This window comes from Vicia villosa, unplaced genomic scaffold, assembly GCF_029867415.1.
Source record: "Vicia villosa cultivar HV-30 ecotype Madison, WI unplaced genomic scaffold, Vvil1.0 ctg.000037F_1_1_3, whole genome shotgun sequence".
In the NCBI taxonomy this organism is placed as follows: Eukaryota; Viridiplantae; Streptophyta; class Magnoliopsida; order Fabales; family Fabaceae; genus Vicia; species Vicia villosa.
In genome coordinates, this window is record NW_026704971.1 from 463,096 (window position 1) to 476,527 (window position 13,432).

Below are 13,432 nucleotides of genomic sequence, written 5' to 3' on the forward strand. Positions count from 1 at the left end.
TCACACGTCAACAAAAATGGCATAATGTCTCAATAATGAGATTGCATTTAATGCTCACATCCTCATCACGCTTTAGAAAAACCAAAGTGGCGCATGTCTGTCAGGGCCTGGACAAACATCCTCAAAGGTCGGCCACGACTACTAGAAGACTCATCTGGCATCATACATGCCCGACGAGCCTTTGAGGCAAGTGTTCTGTATCGGCCAAAGACCCATGACACACTGCTTTATGCCAATCAAGACCTGAGACTCACTGCTCCGCGCTAGGAAAAGACCAAATAACACAAGGCCCATTATTCCACATGCTTCGTCAGGCCCAAGGTAGAAATACCTTCGTAAAGGATTTTCTGGTACACAATCTCTACTCCCTACTTTCACTACCACTATCTTGAATCATAAACTAACTTGGACGTTAGAGTATTAACCATGCAGGTACACTCCCTCCCCCCTAAATCCACCATATTGGAGATAGCAAACACCGAATAACGGTCTTACATCAAGATCGATACGTATGGTTCAAGAAGTACAGTGATCGCAATCTTCGATCCATGGTGTCGCATTGTCGTAGTGCTCAGAATTTTCTCCGTCGTAATTTCTACAATCCTTACTATTTCTGATCCATGGTGTCGCATTGTCGTAGTGCTCAGAATTTTCTCCGTCGTAATTTCTACAATCCTTACTATTTCTGATTCCCCAACGAAACACATGTATTACTCACACTTTAGACCCAAGAAGTTTCAATATACCCAAACATCTCAAAAAAGCTCAATTTATTAGGATTATATTTAAAATATGATACTTATCCTTGGTATAAAGAGGCTTTTTTTTATTTACAATTTCCCTTCTATAATGAATCACAATATTAAAAATTATATCCATGGTAAACACTAAACCCTAGAACAACAACAAAGAACAACATTTCAAACACATTCTAATTCTTAAACTCCATTTTAATTTCAAAACCCTAACAATTAAAAAATAACTCCCTCGATTGATAGACAATCACTGATTCATATGATGAAATGAAACACACGACATGATCTTCCATGACCTACTTCAACTTTATCGATGATTCTAACATTTGCCATAAGGGATGTGTGTTGAAATTGGATTGCATTAGCAATTGCTAATGATGACATCATTGTTGGCCAAAAACGGCTATTGTCTTCGCATGAAGTTCCCTCCAAGGTCTCTTCACTCTATTCTTCTACGTGGGACCCCTAGCTCAAGGTCCAAATAGGGATGAGAAGGTGTGCGCTTCCACATTTAAATTTATCAAACTAGTAAACTATACCTTTGCGTTGAAAAACCATCGTTGATTAATTTCATAGCTTAACTACCACCTCATTTCTCAATCACTAGCAATATTACCAACCTTCTCTCTTCTCATTCTCTCTCTATACATCCCTAAATAATTACACTAATGGAAAACCACCACCACAACCACCGTGAATTCTCCTTCTTAACCTCCTCCGGCGACTTCCTCCGTAACAACACAGATCCTCCCATCAAAGAAATGAATCTCTTCTCATCATCACCTAACAACAACCAAGATCAAGATCAAGATCAACATGTTAACGTAACGTTTTAAATATTAATATTGATTATATCATAAAGTATATACATATATATATTCTTAATTGATTTAATATATGTTTCTATATTAATTTTCTTTTCATATACAGACAGGACTGAATTTAACGTATGCAAGTGCTACAAAGTCCAAAGTAGAAAATCCTGAGAATTCCGAAACTGAGGTTTGTTTGTTGTGTGTCTTACAATTTCCAACAACATAGTATATATATTTTTGTGTTGATAAAATCTCATTTCAGATGATGAATGCACTGCAAATTGAATTGAGGAAGGTGCAAGAAGAGAATCAGAAACTAAAAAATGTGTTGGAACAAATCACCAAAAGCTATAGCCAATTACAAGCTCAGTTGTTCATCGCTTTGCAGCAACAAAATCATGTCGATGTATGAATCTTTACATTCCATATGATTTTATTTTATTTTATTTTCTTCTATGATGATTTTATTTTCAACCTTTGTTTGTTTCTTCTAGATTTGTTTTTTTGTTTTTTCTCAACATTAATTTCGTAGTCAGTAATAAAGAAAACAAGGGTGGCGTGCTTCACTTAAATTAGAAACCGTGGATATATTTTTTCAAACTCCTTCTACTAAAATATCTATTATTTGGATTTTTCTGCAGCTATAGTCAATAAACATTTAATACATTTTTTTTTATTATAAACTTTTCTATATTTTTTTTTTATCAATTGAGGTTATTATCAACATTTCATAGTATTGATTACTGAACAAGAAATGTCTGAAACAGAATATGGAAGCAAATCATGTGATGGAATCATCGGAACAAAAGATTATGAATGATGCATCGGTTTCGGATGGAAAACAAGTTTGTCCTTCGGATCATAGTGCAAAAGATGTTGTTGAATGTTCTTCTTCACACTCATCCAAAACTTCTGAACAAGATCTAACACATTTCAGAAAAGCTAGGGTTTCGATAAGAGCAAGATCAGAAGCTCCCATGGTACCTAACTACCTATATTAATAAATTAAATGAAAGATTAATTCACTAATTAACACTAATTAGTTATTCATGATTTCAGATTAGTGATGGATGTCAATGGAGGAAATATGGACAAAAAATGGCTAAGGGAAACCCTTGTCCTCGCGCATATTATCGTTGCACTATGGCCATAGGATGCCCAGTTCGCAAGCAGGTAATCATACTTTGTTTACAGATAAAGTGGTAATAACCATCAGAAACTCAGAAAACTCAAACAAGTGTTCTGAATTCGTATAGGTCCAAAGATGTGCGGAAGACAAGACCGTGTTGATAACAACATATGAAGGCAATCACAACCATCCACTCCCACCTGCCGCAGCCGCAATAGCAAACACCACATCAGCAGCTGCAGCAATGCTACTATCAAGTTCTTCAACCTCATCAACACTAAGCAAAGAATCAGCACCATTTTTATCTGCATTTCCTTACGCTACAATATCAACCCTATCATCTTCTCAACCATTTCCAACCATCACTCTCGACTTGACACACGGCCACAACCTTGCCATGCAACAAAACCGAATTCCTTTACCATTACAGCATCCACAACAACAACTACTAGGTGTTAACCCGTTCTTGTACTCACAGAAGCTACCAACTATGGCCTTACCCTTACTTCAGCTAGGGCAACGACCACCTTCTTCAATGGTTGAGAGTGTGAGTGCAGCCATATCTTCGGATCCAAACTTCACTGCAGCCTTGGCGGCAGCGATTTCGTCAATCATTGGAGCACAAAGAGGCGGTGATGATAATAATAACAATGCAAGTGTGGTTCCTGCAGGTTCACCTCAGCTTCCTCAGTCATGCACAACATTCTCTACCAATTAGCTAGCTAGTATGTGAATCTTGTTTGAGCAACTACATTTATATACCATATAGTATCTATATTTTCTTCTTTGTACAGAAAGAGAAGGGAAGATTAGTTGTGCCGGATGAGTACATTTTACTCTACACTTATATATTTTGTTCTATACTGTATGTAAGACGGGCTTTTAAATTGCGGCCAAATTATTGCTGATGTGGTAGCCTTTGCAATGACACGTCGTAATTGTGGTTTAATATAAAATTAAGCACAATTGTAGTATAATTTTAAATCATCACTTGCAGCAGTGCAGTAACTTCAAGTGTTATGGTACGGTTCGTGAGAAAAATTGACCGAACTGAATTAAACTATAGTAAAAATTCACTCGAACTGAATCAAATCGTTTCAATTTACTAAGAACTAAACTGAAATAAAATTATTGGTTTGGTATACCGTGTCAAAATTCCGAACCGTACTAAACCGCTATAGGGGTGGGAATAGGTCAGGCCGGCTTAAGGGGCATATAATCTAGCCTACTTTAGGCCAGGTCAGGCTAGGCCTATTTAATAAAGAGGCTAGGTTTAGGCTTTTTTTAAAAACCTATTTTATTAAATAGGTCAGGCTTAGACTATTAAAAAAGTATATGAAGTCTTATAGGCTGACCTCTATCTCCACATATATTAGAGATATGCTAAATAGGTTGGCCCATGTATGCATATATATTACTAGAAAAAAGGCTAAATATGCTAGCCTATGTATGCATATATACTAGAACAAAGTCTAAATAGGTTGGTTTATTTATGCATATATAGGGCGACCTATAAGATTTTTTAAATAATATGAATTAATTGAAAATTTTAATGAGATATAAGCTTTTAAATATGCTTTCAGGCAACCCTAGACTTTAAAAAAGGTCAGGCCAGGTTAAAAAACTGAAGTTTATTGTAGGACAGACTCAGGCCTTCTCAGTGGCGGAACTAGGACCCCGACTCAGGGGTGCAATTTTTTTCATCGAATATATATATATATATATATATATATATATATATATATATATATATATATATATATATATATATATATATATATATATATATATATATATAAAGTTAAAAATGAAAATCTTTTATTTTAAATATTAAATTTAAGTTTAATATTTTTTTATCTCGTATATTAATTTCGGGATTTATTTTACTTCTTTAACTTAAAAAATTCTATATTATCATGTTACTCTAATTAGCGACGAAAAATTTTAGAAATTAATTGTTAAAGTTATTGCTAATTAAACACAAATAATTAATATAATACATTTCAAAAATTAAGGAATCAATTTAAATTTTTTGAAATTAAGAAATTAAAATGAACTTTAATGTTAAACTTTAAATTTTGTACTTACATTAATATTTGCAGTAAATGAGTTGTATATGGAATTATGGATATTATGTTTTGCGTTTTTAATTGAATCATATTATCTTGGAAAAGCAGTAAAGTGTTTAAGAACAATAAGTTAAGTAAATAATAAATTAATAAAATAGTATACTGAAAAGACAGAGGACATCTAGCTTAGGCAGTTAAACGAAAACATTGAACATTGGTTTTCTTTGGGTGCAAACAGGAATATTCAGGGGGTGCAAGCAGGAATATCCATGGAACAAATTACAAGTATCAATGTATTTTTCAAAAATCCAGGGCGTGCAGCTGCATCCCCTCACTTGCACCTGAGTCTGCAATTGGGTCTTCTAAAGCCTAGTCTAGCCTAGATTATTTCCACCTCAACTGTTAGAAGACAATTTTTCTGTATCGAACCGTTAAGTTATTTTTCAATTTAAAAAAAAAATTACCTTATTTTAAGTATTTTTCAGTTTAAGTTACGGTTGGATTTTAAAACTGCTTGTACATAATGGTTTGGTTCACCATCCAAACATAACGGTTTGATTATTTTAGTTTCAGTTTGATTGAGTTCGACGACTTGATTCAGTTCTTCGATAATTATTTAAACCTTGCGTTCAAGTTGTGTTTTTGATACAGAGCATATAATGAACCAGGGGTGGCCCTGAGCATGGGCTCGTAGGGCGGGAGCCCAGGGCCCCATAGTTTTAGGGGCACCAAATTTTTTTTCTTACCCCTATATATATTAAAAGAGAATTTTCTATTATAAAAATACTTTGCTAGATATTTTTTTTAAAAAAAAGTACTGATTAACAAAATTATAGGGGCACTACAAAGTTAACATTAATAAAAGAATGTAATTTCTCATAAATAAAATATAAAGAAGAATAAAATCAATTAATTCTTCTAAAATAATACTCCCTCCGTCCCAAAATATAAGAGAAAAAAATGCATTTTTCTTGTCCCAAAATATAAGAGAAGAAATCATCTTTCATTTCTTTCAAGGTAAAATTAAATGCAAATTGCATTTAATTTACATTCTCTCTCATCATTTCTATAACCAACAACCAATTAGAATTTTTTTTACATTTTTCAAAACACTTTATTTCAAGAAAACCATAAATTAAATGATTGTGTTTTTACTTTTCTTAATAAACGTGATTTTGTTTTTTTCTCTTATAATTTGGGACGGAGGGAGTATCAATTAATTTATCTATAATTTTAGCAACTACAAAGTTTGATTGAGGCACTAAAATTAAAATAATGATATAAAAAATACTTTATATTATTGATCCCCAAATTAAGAGTGAAGCACTACTTCAACTAGTTGAACAAGATAATGATCTCAAAATTAAGAGTGAAGCTGAATCTTTAGCAACTCATGGAATTAGAAACTTTGAATTTTTAGTAGCTGTGATTATTTGGTAGCTGAATCTTGAGTCTGCTGAAGAGTCTTTACGAAATCATGATTTCTTATATATTGTAGATCAAACAATATGCTCACTTGATAGAAGATTTAAGCAGTATAGCACATGTGAAAATATTTTTTTTGGATTTTTGATTAGTATTGAAAGGCATAGATCATTAATAATTTTGTTTGAAGAACCGAAACTTATTTGAGAAGTGTTAACAGTTGAATCAAAATTAAGCTATATAATATTGAGTTTTTTGAAGACTTTTAATTGCTTTCCTAATGCATGCATATATTATAGAGGAATATTGACTACTCCTGTCAGTGTTGCATCTGCTGAAAGAAGTTTTTCTAAATTAAAATTATTAAAATATTATTTGAGATCTACTATGTCACAAGATAGATTAAATAGTTATGTGTTAATTTCAATTGAAAATAATTTTTTGAAGAACTTTGATTATGAACAAATTATTAACGATTTTGCAACAAAAAATGCTAAGAGGATGATATTTAAATAATTTTAAAGGCTTGGTCAATTTTTTTATAGGAAAAAAGACCGGATCAAGAAGAAGAAGAAGAATATGTCTCTTTATTGTGGTTTATATTTTGATGTAGTATAAATATTGAGTCAAAGATCCATATTTCTATTCTTTTTGGACAATGTCAAATGAAAATGTATTTTTTATGTAATTATTTCTTTTATCTTTATGTATTTATTGTTTAAAAAAATTATAGGGGCACTACTTTTTTGATTTGCCCAAGGCACCAAAATTCAAAGGACCGGCCATGTAATGAACATAAGGGACTCAGCATAAGAGAATATAAATCTAACATGTTTGTTATCATTTTCTTTGACATGTATATAGTTTGAAAACTGATCCAACATTTTTATAATTTTGAAAATGAAAAATCATTGTTTATACTTCTCATTGTTTTTAAAAGTGCATTCACTTTGACTTGTCTTATATATTTTCTCTACTTGTTCTCTCAACACTATTACGAAAAATATATTGTTCCAACACTACTTTTCAATAGTGTTGGGCGAGAGAGCGAGTATTGAAAAAAACTTAAATCTTATATTGGTTAAAGATAGAATCTACAAAAACAACAATAATGTACTTATCTCAACAAAAACAATAACATATAACATTAATCTCAGTTTAAATAACAATAACAATATTAAACCTCTAGAATTTAGGGTCTCAACAACAACAACAACAACGTTAACGACGACGACAACAACCACAACAACAAAAACGACGACAACGGCGATGAGAATAACAACAACAACATCAACAACAACAACTTTAATGTAACATGAGTAGTGATGTTATGTGAGAAAGAAATGACTTCAATTTTTTATTCTGGAAAATATCAAATAAGAGCCCTAAACACATATCATCTTCGTACTTCCTTGCTTTTTTACGAGTTAGATGATGATATGTGTATATGGCACTCGATGTTTAGAGCATTTTAGAAGGGTTCTATGTGTGTTGTTTTAGTGTGCTATTTTAGGCAAGTGAAACTAAAAACTACAAGCTAAGTTGTATATTAAAGAGTAAACTATTTCACCTCGGTTGTAAAGCATAATCGAGGTGAAAATGTGAAGAGTCATGATCAAGGGTATCATCAACATGCATATGTTTTGTTTGATCATCACCATCATCTTCATCACTCAGCCATGCAAGATCAGAAGTCCTCTATAATCAAGGTGATTTCCATTACTTAGGAACTTGGGGTAGGACTTGGGAACAATGCATGATAAGGGTAAGATTGTGATCAATTCATTGCATGCTTGATTAATTGATAGAAATTGTGTTATATAATGATCATGTTTGCCCTTGGTTTTTGATACATGTTAGGGTTGGTTTTTTGATAAATTGGGATGCAAAAATGGAAGTTGTAGCCCCAAAATTTGTGTTCTTCTATTTTATGAATTTGTGATTTGAATATTGTAAAAGTTCTCTGAATTTTGTGATCTTGAACTGGTAGTGTTGATCACCGTCACGGCGGTGCGGGGTGGACATGTATGGTTAGTACTCAGACGCTCTAGTCAGTTCAAGATTCAAGATGAGTATAGCTAAAAGTAGATATCAGAGAATGTACCATTACTTTCCATGTGAACTGAATTTTATATCTTGTGTCAAGTTGAGTGGATTTGAGGCAAGATGGGCCTTAGCTATTTGGGTCTTTGGTCGGCTCAGAACAATTTCCCTCAAGGCATTGTCGGGCTTTGAGTGAGATGGGTAAGCCTTTAGTGATTTGGTCGGTCTCTAGGATGTTTTCTAGTGTGAGCTAGAATTGAAACATTTGGAGTAATTTGAAAAAGTAATCTGGAAGAAGCGCATTAAATGCGATTCCATTAATGAAATGCTTCATAGCCTTCTTTTGACACGCGTGTTGACGATACGAGTTAGGGCATGGAGAGGCTTATAGTACACTCGAGTTTGCATGTATTCCCGATGAGAAATCTAGTCGTTAATGGATCTGGATTGTTCAGCTGCCTTCGTCTACAAGTAGGAGGACTTGAGCGTTTTGAAATTTTTTTGCAATCCTTGGCTTTCAAGCTTATTTAATGTCACTTATTGAGAAACACCTTTACTTATTTTTCTCTTAAGAGCATTAATTAGAATGTTTGCAGTTCCTTAATTAAAATGTATGTTGTCTTCATTTATTTTGGTTCATCAATCTCACATCTCAGGTAAATCCCTGAACTCTAGCTTTTTCTTCAGTATTTCTTATTTTCTAATTAGGATGAGTGATAGTACAGTAAAATCAGTGAGTGATTCTGAGAGAAAAACTTATTTGCCCTTAATAATGGGACATCTCTTGATTCTCATTTTCCTCCTCTTGATCATGACCACTTAGAGGTCGAAGTCATACCTTTATCTAATGATTCTGACTCAGCAGTGGTTTTGGGGGCTCCTTAGAGGAAGGGGCTTCTTCATCCAACTCAGTAGAAGCCTCTTTATCAAATTTTGACAGAGAGGTTAATCGTGTGAAGGTCCCTATACCCTCTCCCATCTTGACCGGGGAGGAAATACAAGCCAGTTGAAAGACTAGAGAATGCGCTAAAAGTTATTTTCAAATTTTCTTGAGGACCAATAATTATGAACCTAAAATTGCTGACGTGAATGCCTATTTGGATCTTCGAGATTATCCATATGCATTCGGGCACGACTAGGCGGATACAAAAGTGATGTGTACTCCATCCATTATGAGGATAAGGGCCGAATAGAGGTTTCTGGAATCTTTGTGGGCTCTTCCGGTGAGCCCGAAGAAGAGGATATGAAGTTCCTTTGATGGTTGCGCGGTCTCACTCTATGAGTGTTTATTCACAAGGATAGGATTACAGCTACCTTTCTTTGAATTTGAAGTGGTTGTCTTCAAACATTTTCAATTTTCTCCTTCTTAGTTTCAAATGAGGTCCTGGGCTTGCATGAAGGTATTCCAGTTGTGTTCTGAGCACAAATCTTGGAAACCTTCCCTTGAATTTCTCCTTAATTTTTCCACCTAAAGCATTCATTTCAAGACAACTTCTATGATCAAGGGCTCATTGGCTTCCATCCAAATAATCCTTGGTTTGGCCCTTTCACCCATAACAAGGGTGATTTTTTGGGGCATTTTTTGTTGGCGAGGCCCCTTACACCAAAGGATTGTCTTACTTTGTGCTACTCCCCTACCGCGTCTTGTCACATCTGTAAGAGTTGGTTAATGAAGTATTAGTCTTCATCTCACTTAAACCAGGATGTTCATTCCTACCACACCAGGTTGGTCCTCTTTCCCTATATGAGGCAATGATGAAGAAAGACCTGCATTCTTGGTCTCAGAGGCTCGGCTATGAGGAAGTATTCTACCGTGGTAAGGTACCGCTTACCGAGGTGAGAAAAAGGCGAACTAACACTTACGACATAGTGAGTGTGGTCAGACGGAGAGAAAGGATATATATTTTTGTGGAGGATGGAGTCTCAGAGTTTTTTTTACATGCGTGATTGAGTTTTGTAGTGCCTATGATGACGACCAATACTCCTACTCCAACCCTTTTCCCCATTTCAGCTATCGAGATTCATACTTTTGCCTCTGAGGTTGATCAACTCATGGATGATGAAGCCACTTTGGCTATGGAAGAGGTGCCTAAGGTCGGTTCTTCAGGGGAGATAACTTCCCTCTTATGGATGCCTGGAACTTTCTCGCCGCGGATTGCCGCATTCCTGAAGAATTTTTCGTTACCGTGTCGACGACGTACGTGTCCTTTATCTAGAATCTCTATGAGGGGGAGAAGGTGGAGCTTGTTTCTGAGGTCACCCTCAACATATATTAATTCGTCTTTTTATTCTCCCTTGTCGCTGCTAGTAGAGGAGTGGTATGGGCTCTTGGCAATACCACATGAGAAAATTGAGAGGTAAATGCCCAAATATAGATATTGAAGAATTGAGGTAGAAGCTCTGTCTAATTGAGAAATCATCGTGGGTTCTTTTTCATGTCCTTCTTTGTAATACCCCAAATTCTCTAAGCATGAGTATGAAAGGCTAAGAGATAAATCTATAATCAAATACCTAATGGCAATTAGGTAGAAGTTAGTAGAGTAATCAAGAACAACATAATTGGCAAATGTTCTAAGATGCAAGGGCATTATTGGAAAGAGGTAAGAAAATCTATTTAAAACCAACATTTCCACCTTAACACTTTCATTCTCCCATTCCTGTCTTCACTCTTAGCAAGGAGAAATCAAAATTGAGAGAGAATGAAAGAGAAACCATGGATGGAAGAGAAGAGGAGGAAGAGTGGACTCAAGTTCTTTCCATGAATGCATGCATGAAGCTTTGTGAATAGTCATGATCAAGGGTATCATCAATATGCATATGCTTGGTTTGATCATCAGCATCATCTTCATCACTCAACCATGCAAGATCAGAAGTCCTCTATAATCAAGGTGAGTTCCATTAGTTAGGAACTTGGGGTAGGATTCGGGAACAATGCATAATAAGGGTTTAGATTGTGATCAATTCATTGCATGCTTGATTAATTGATGGAAATTGTGTTCTATAATGATCTTGTTTGCCCTTGGTTTTTGATACATGTTAGGGATTTTTTTGATGAATTAGGATGCAAAAATGGAAGTTGTAACCCCAAAATTTGTGTTCTTCTATTTTCTGGTATTGTGATCTAAATATTTTTCTTCTTCTAATGTATACAACCTATGAAGCTTAATTCTGCAAGACCTTCACTCACTCTAGAATGTCCACCTACTCATATTCAAAATATTATCCAAGCCTCAACTTTGCAACGATGTTTACTCAATCTTACCAGTATTTTTTCCAAGCTCTTGGTCTATTTGAAAGAACAGAAACTCTCAACTTCGTCTGTAACAATCTTCACTCAGTTATACTAAAGTCTTCAATGGACAAGAAATTATTTCTCTTTTAATATGAAGACACATCCCTATTAAAAGAAGGACAGATGTTTAATAAACATCTCCGGCGAAATTTGAAGGTGGAATGGAGGAGGTGCAAGGAAGGGGGTGGGAGTGATAATGTTGAAAATTGCTCCGCTCTATTGCCATACCTAACTAATTTGGCTAGTAAAGCCCATAACTAATATGAAAACTAAAAATAAAGAATGTGTAAAAAGCATGTGTTTATTTATGTTTAATTTATCATTTTCCTAACCACAACAACCAAGTCGTATATCATTAAGTGGACTCGGCTACATGAATCAACTTTTGTCATGATGTTCTATACAAGACCATGTTCCTATCCAAATAGTTAATCTCAAAATATTTCTTAATAACTTCTCTTATAGTTTTGCTAGGTCTACATCTACCTCTATCACTAATTGTTTGACGTCTCTTCATCCGACCTACTTTCCTTAATATGGAATCTATAAATATTCTCCTGGCTTGCATAAACCACCCAAGTCTATTTTCCACCATATTTTTTACTATACGTGCTACCCTAACACACTCTAATATTATCACTTCTAATATTATCGTGTTTAGTCTTACCACACATTCAACATAACATTCTCGTATATGCTACACATACTTTATTCTCGTGTTCATTTTTAACTGTCATACATTTTATGTTGTACAACATTGTAGATGTTACCACCTTCAAATAAAATTTTATCTTCAGCTTGAGTGGTACATTTGAGTCATATAAAACCCTTGAAGTCGTCCCTCATTTCACCCACTAAGCTTGAATTTGTTTACATCTCCTTCTATTTCTCCATCGGTTTTAATTATGGACCCTGGATATTTAAACCATATGACTTGTGGGATGAATGGTCTCAAACTTTCACTTCTATGTTAGAAATGTTTCTCCCTTTGTTAAACTTACATTCCATATAATTTGTCTTACTTTTACTTAGGCGGAAGTCATGTGTTTCTTAAACTCGTCTCCAAACTCGAATTTAAGTTCTTCTTCGACTCTCCGAATAAGATTATATCATCTAAAAAAACATGCATCTCGATGCTAACTCTTAGTTGTGTTCAGTGAATACATCTAAAATCAAAATAAAAAGGTGGCCGATTACGGTTGAACCTTGACGCAAACCTGTTTTAATGGGAAAATCGTCTATCTCTCTACCATGTGGCTGCACACTAGTCAATACCCCTTCTTACCTATCTTCATAATATCACTTAAAAGAATTTAAGTAAAAAATATTACTTGATAATATTTTCTTAACTTATCATACAACTTCAATACCTTATGTGAAGACATCAAATTTAGAATGGGAACTTTCAAAAAAAAAAAATAGTGGAACAATTGCGCTCGACAAAGAAACACCGCCATAACATGTTTTTCTCCTAATCATTTTGGCCCTGTTAATTGTTAATTAATGCTGCTAAAGTTTCCTTATTTTCAGACAAAAACTTGCATTCCAACTCCATTATAGTCATTTCACAAAGCTCTTGACTCATCACTAAAAAGAGGGACTTCAATTGCTAAGTTTTCATCTAACTTACAAAATCAATTCATTCAAAATCAATTTTTATACCGCAGAACCAAACACATACTTAAAACGGCATCTGTTACTGATTTTATTGACAACTCTAACCATAAAATATCCAATTTTTTGGTTTATGCCTTTATGTACTCATTTTGCTTTCCAGCAAGATAAGACTCTGACCAGTAACTACCAACCCAAAAGAAAAATGAAACCAAACCACCAAACAATAACTATTTATTATTATTATTATTATTAGTTGTAAAAAAGGATGTAATTGATTAGATTCCACC

General features: G+C 34.2%; 1 protein-coding gene across 1 annotated transcript; it reads left to right on the forward strand.

The window, feature by feature from the left end:
* Positions 1 to 1,263: 1,263 nt before the first annotated feature.
* Positions 1,264 to 3,961, forward strand: LOC131622676 (probable WRKY transcription factor 47). Its single transcript, XM_058893714.1, has 6 exons — positions 1,264 to 1,579; positions 1,686 to 1,757; positions 1,833 to 1,976; positions 2,338 to 2,550; positions 2,630 to 2,743; positions 2,827 to 3,961. The coding sequence occupies exons 1-6, from the start codon at positions 1,424 to 1,426 to the stop codon at positions 3,415 to 3,417; spliced, it is 1,290 nt and encodes a 429-aa protein (XP_058749697.1). The 5' UTR covers positions 1,264 to 1,423; the 3' UTR covers positions 3,418 to 3,961.
* The last annotated feature ends 9,471 nt before the right edge of the window (positions 3,962 to 13,432 follow it).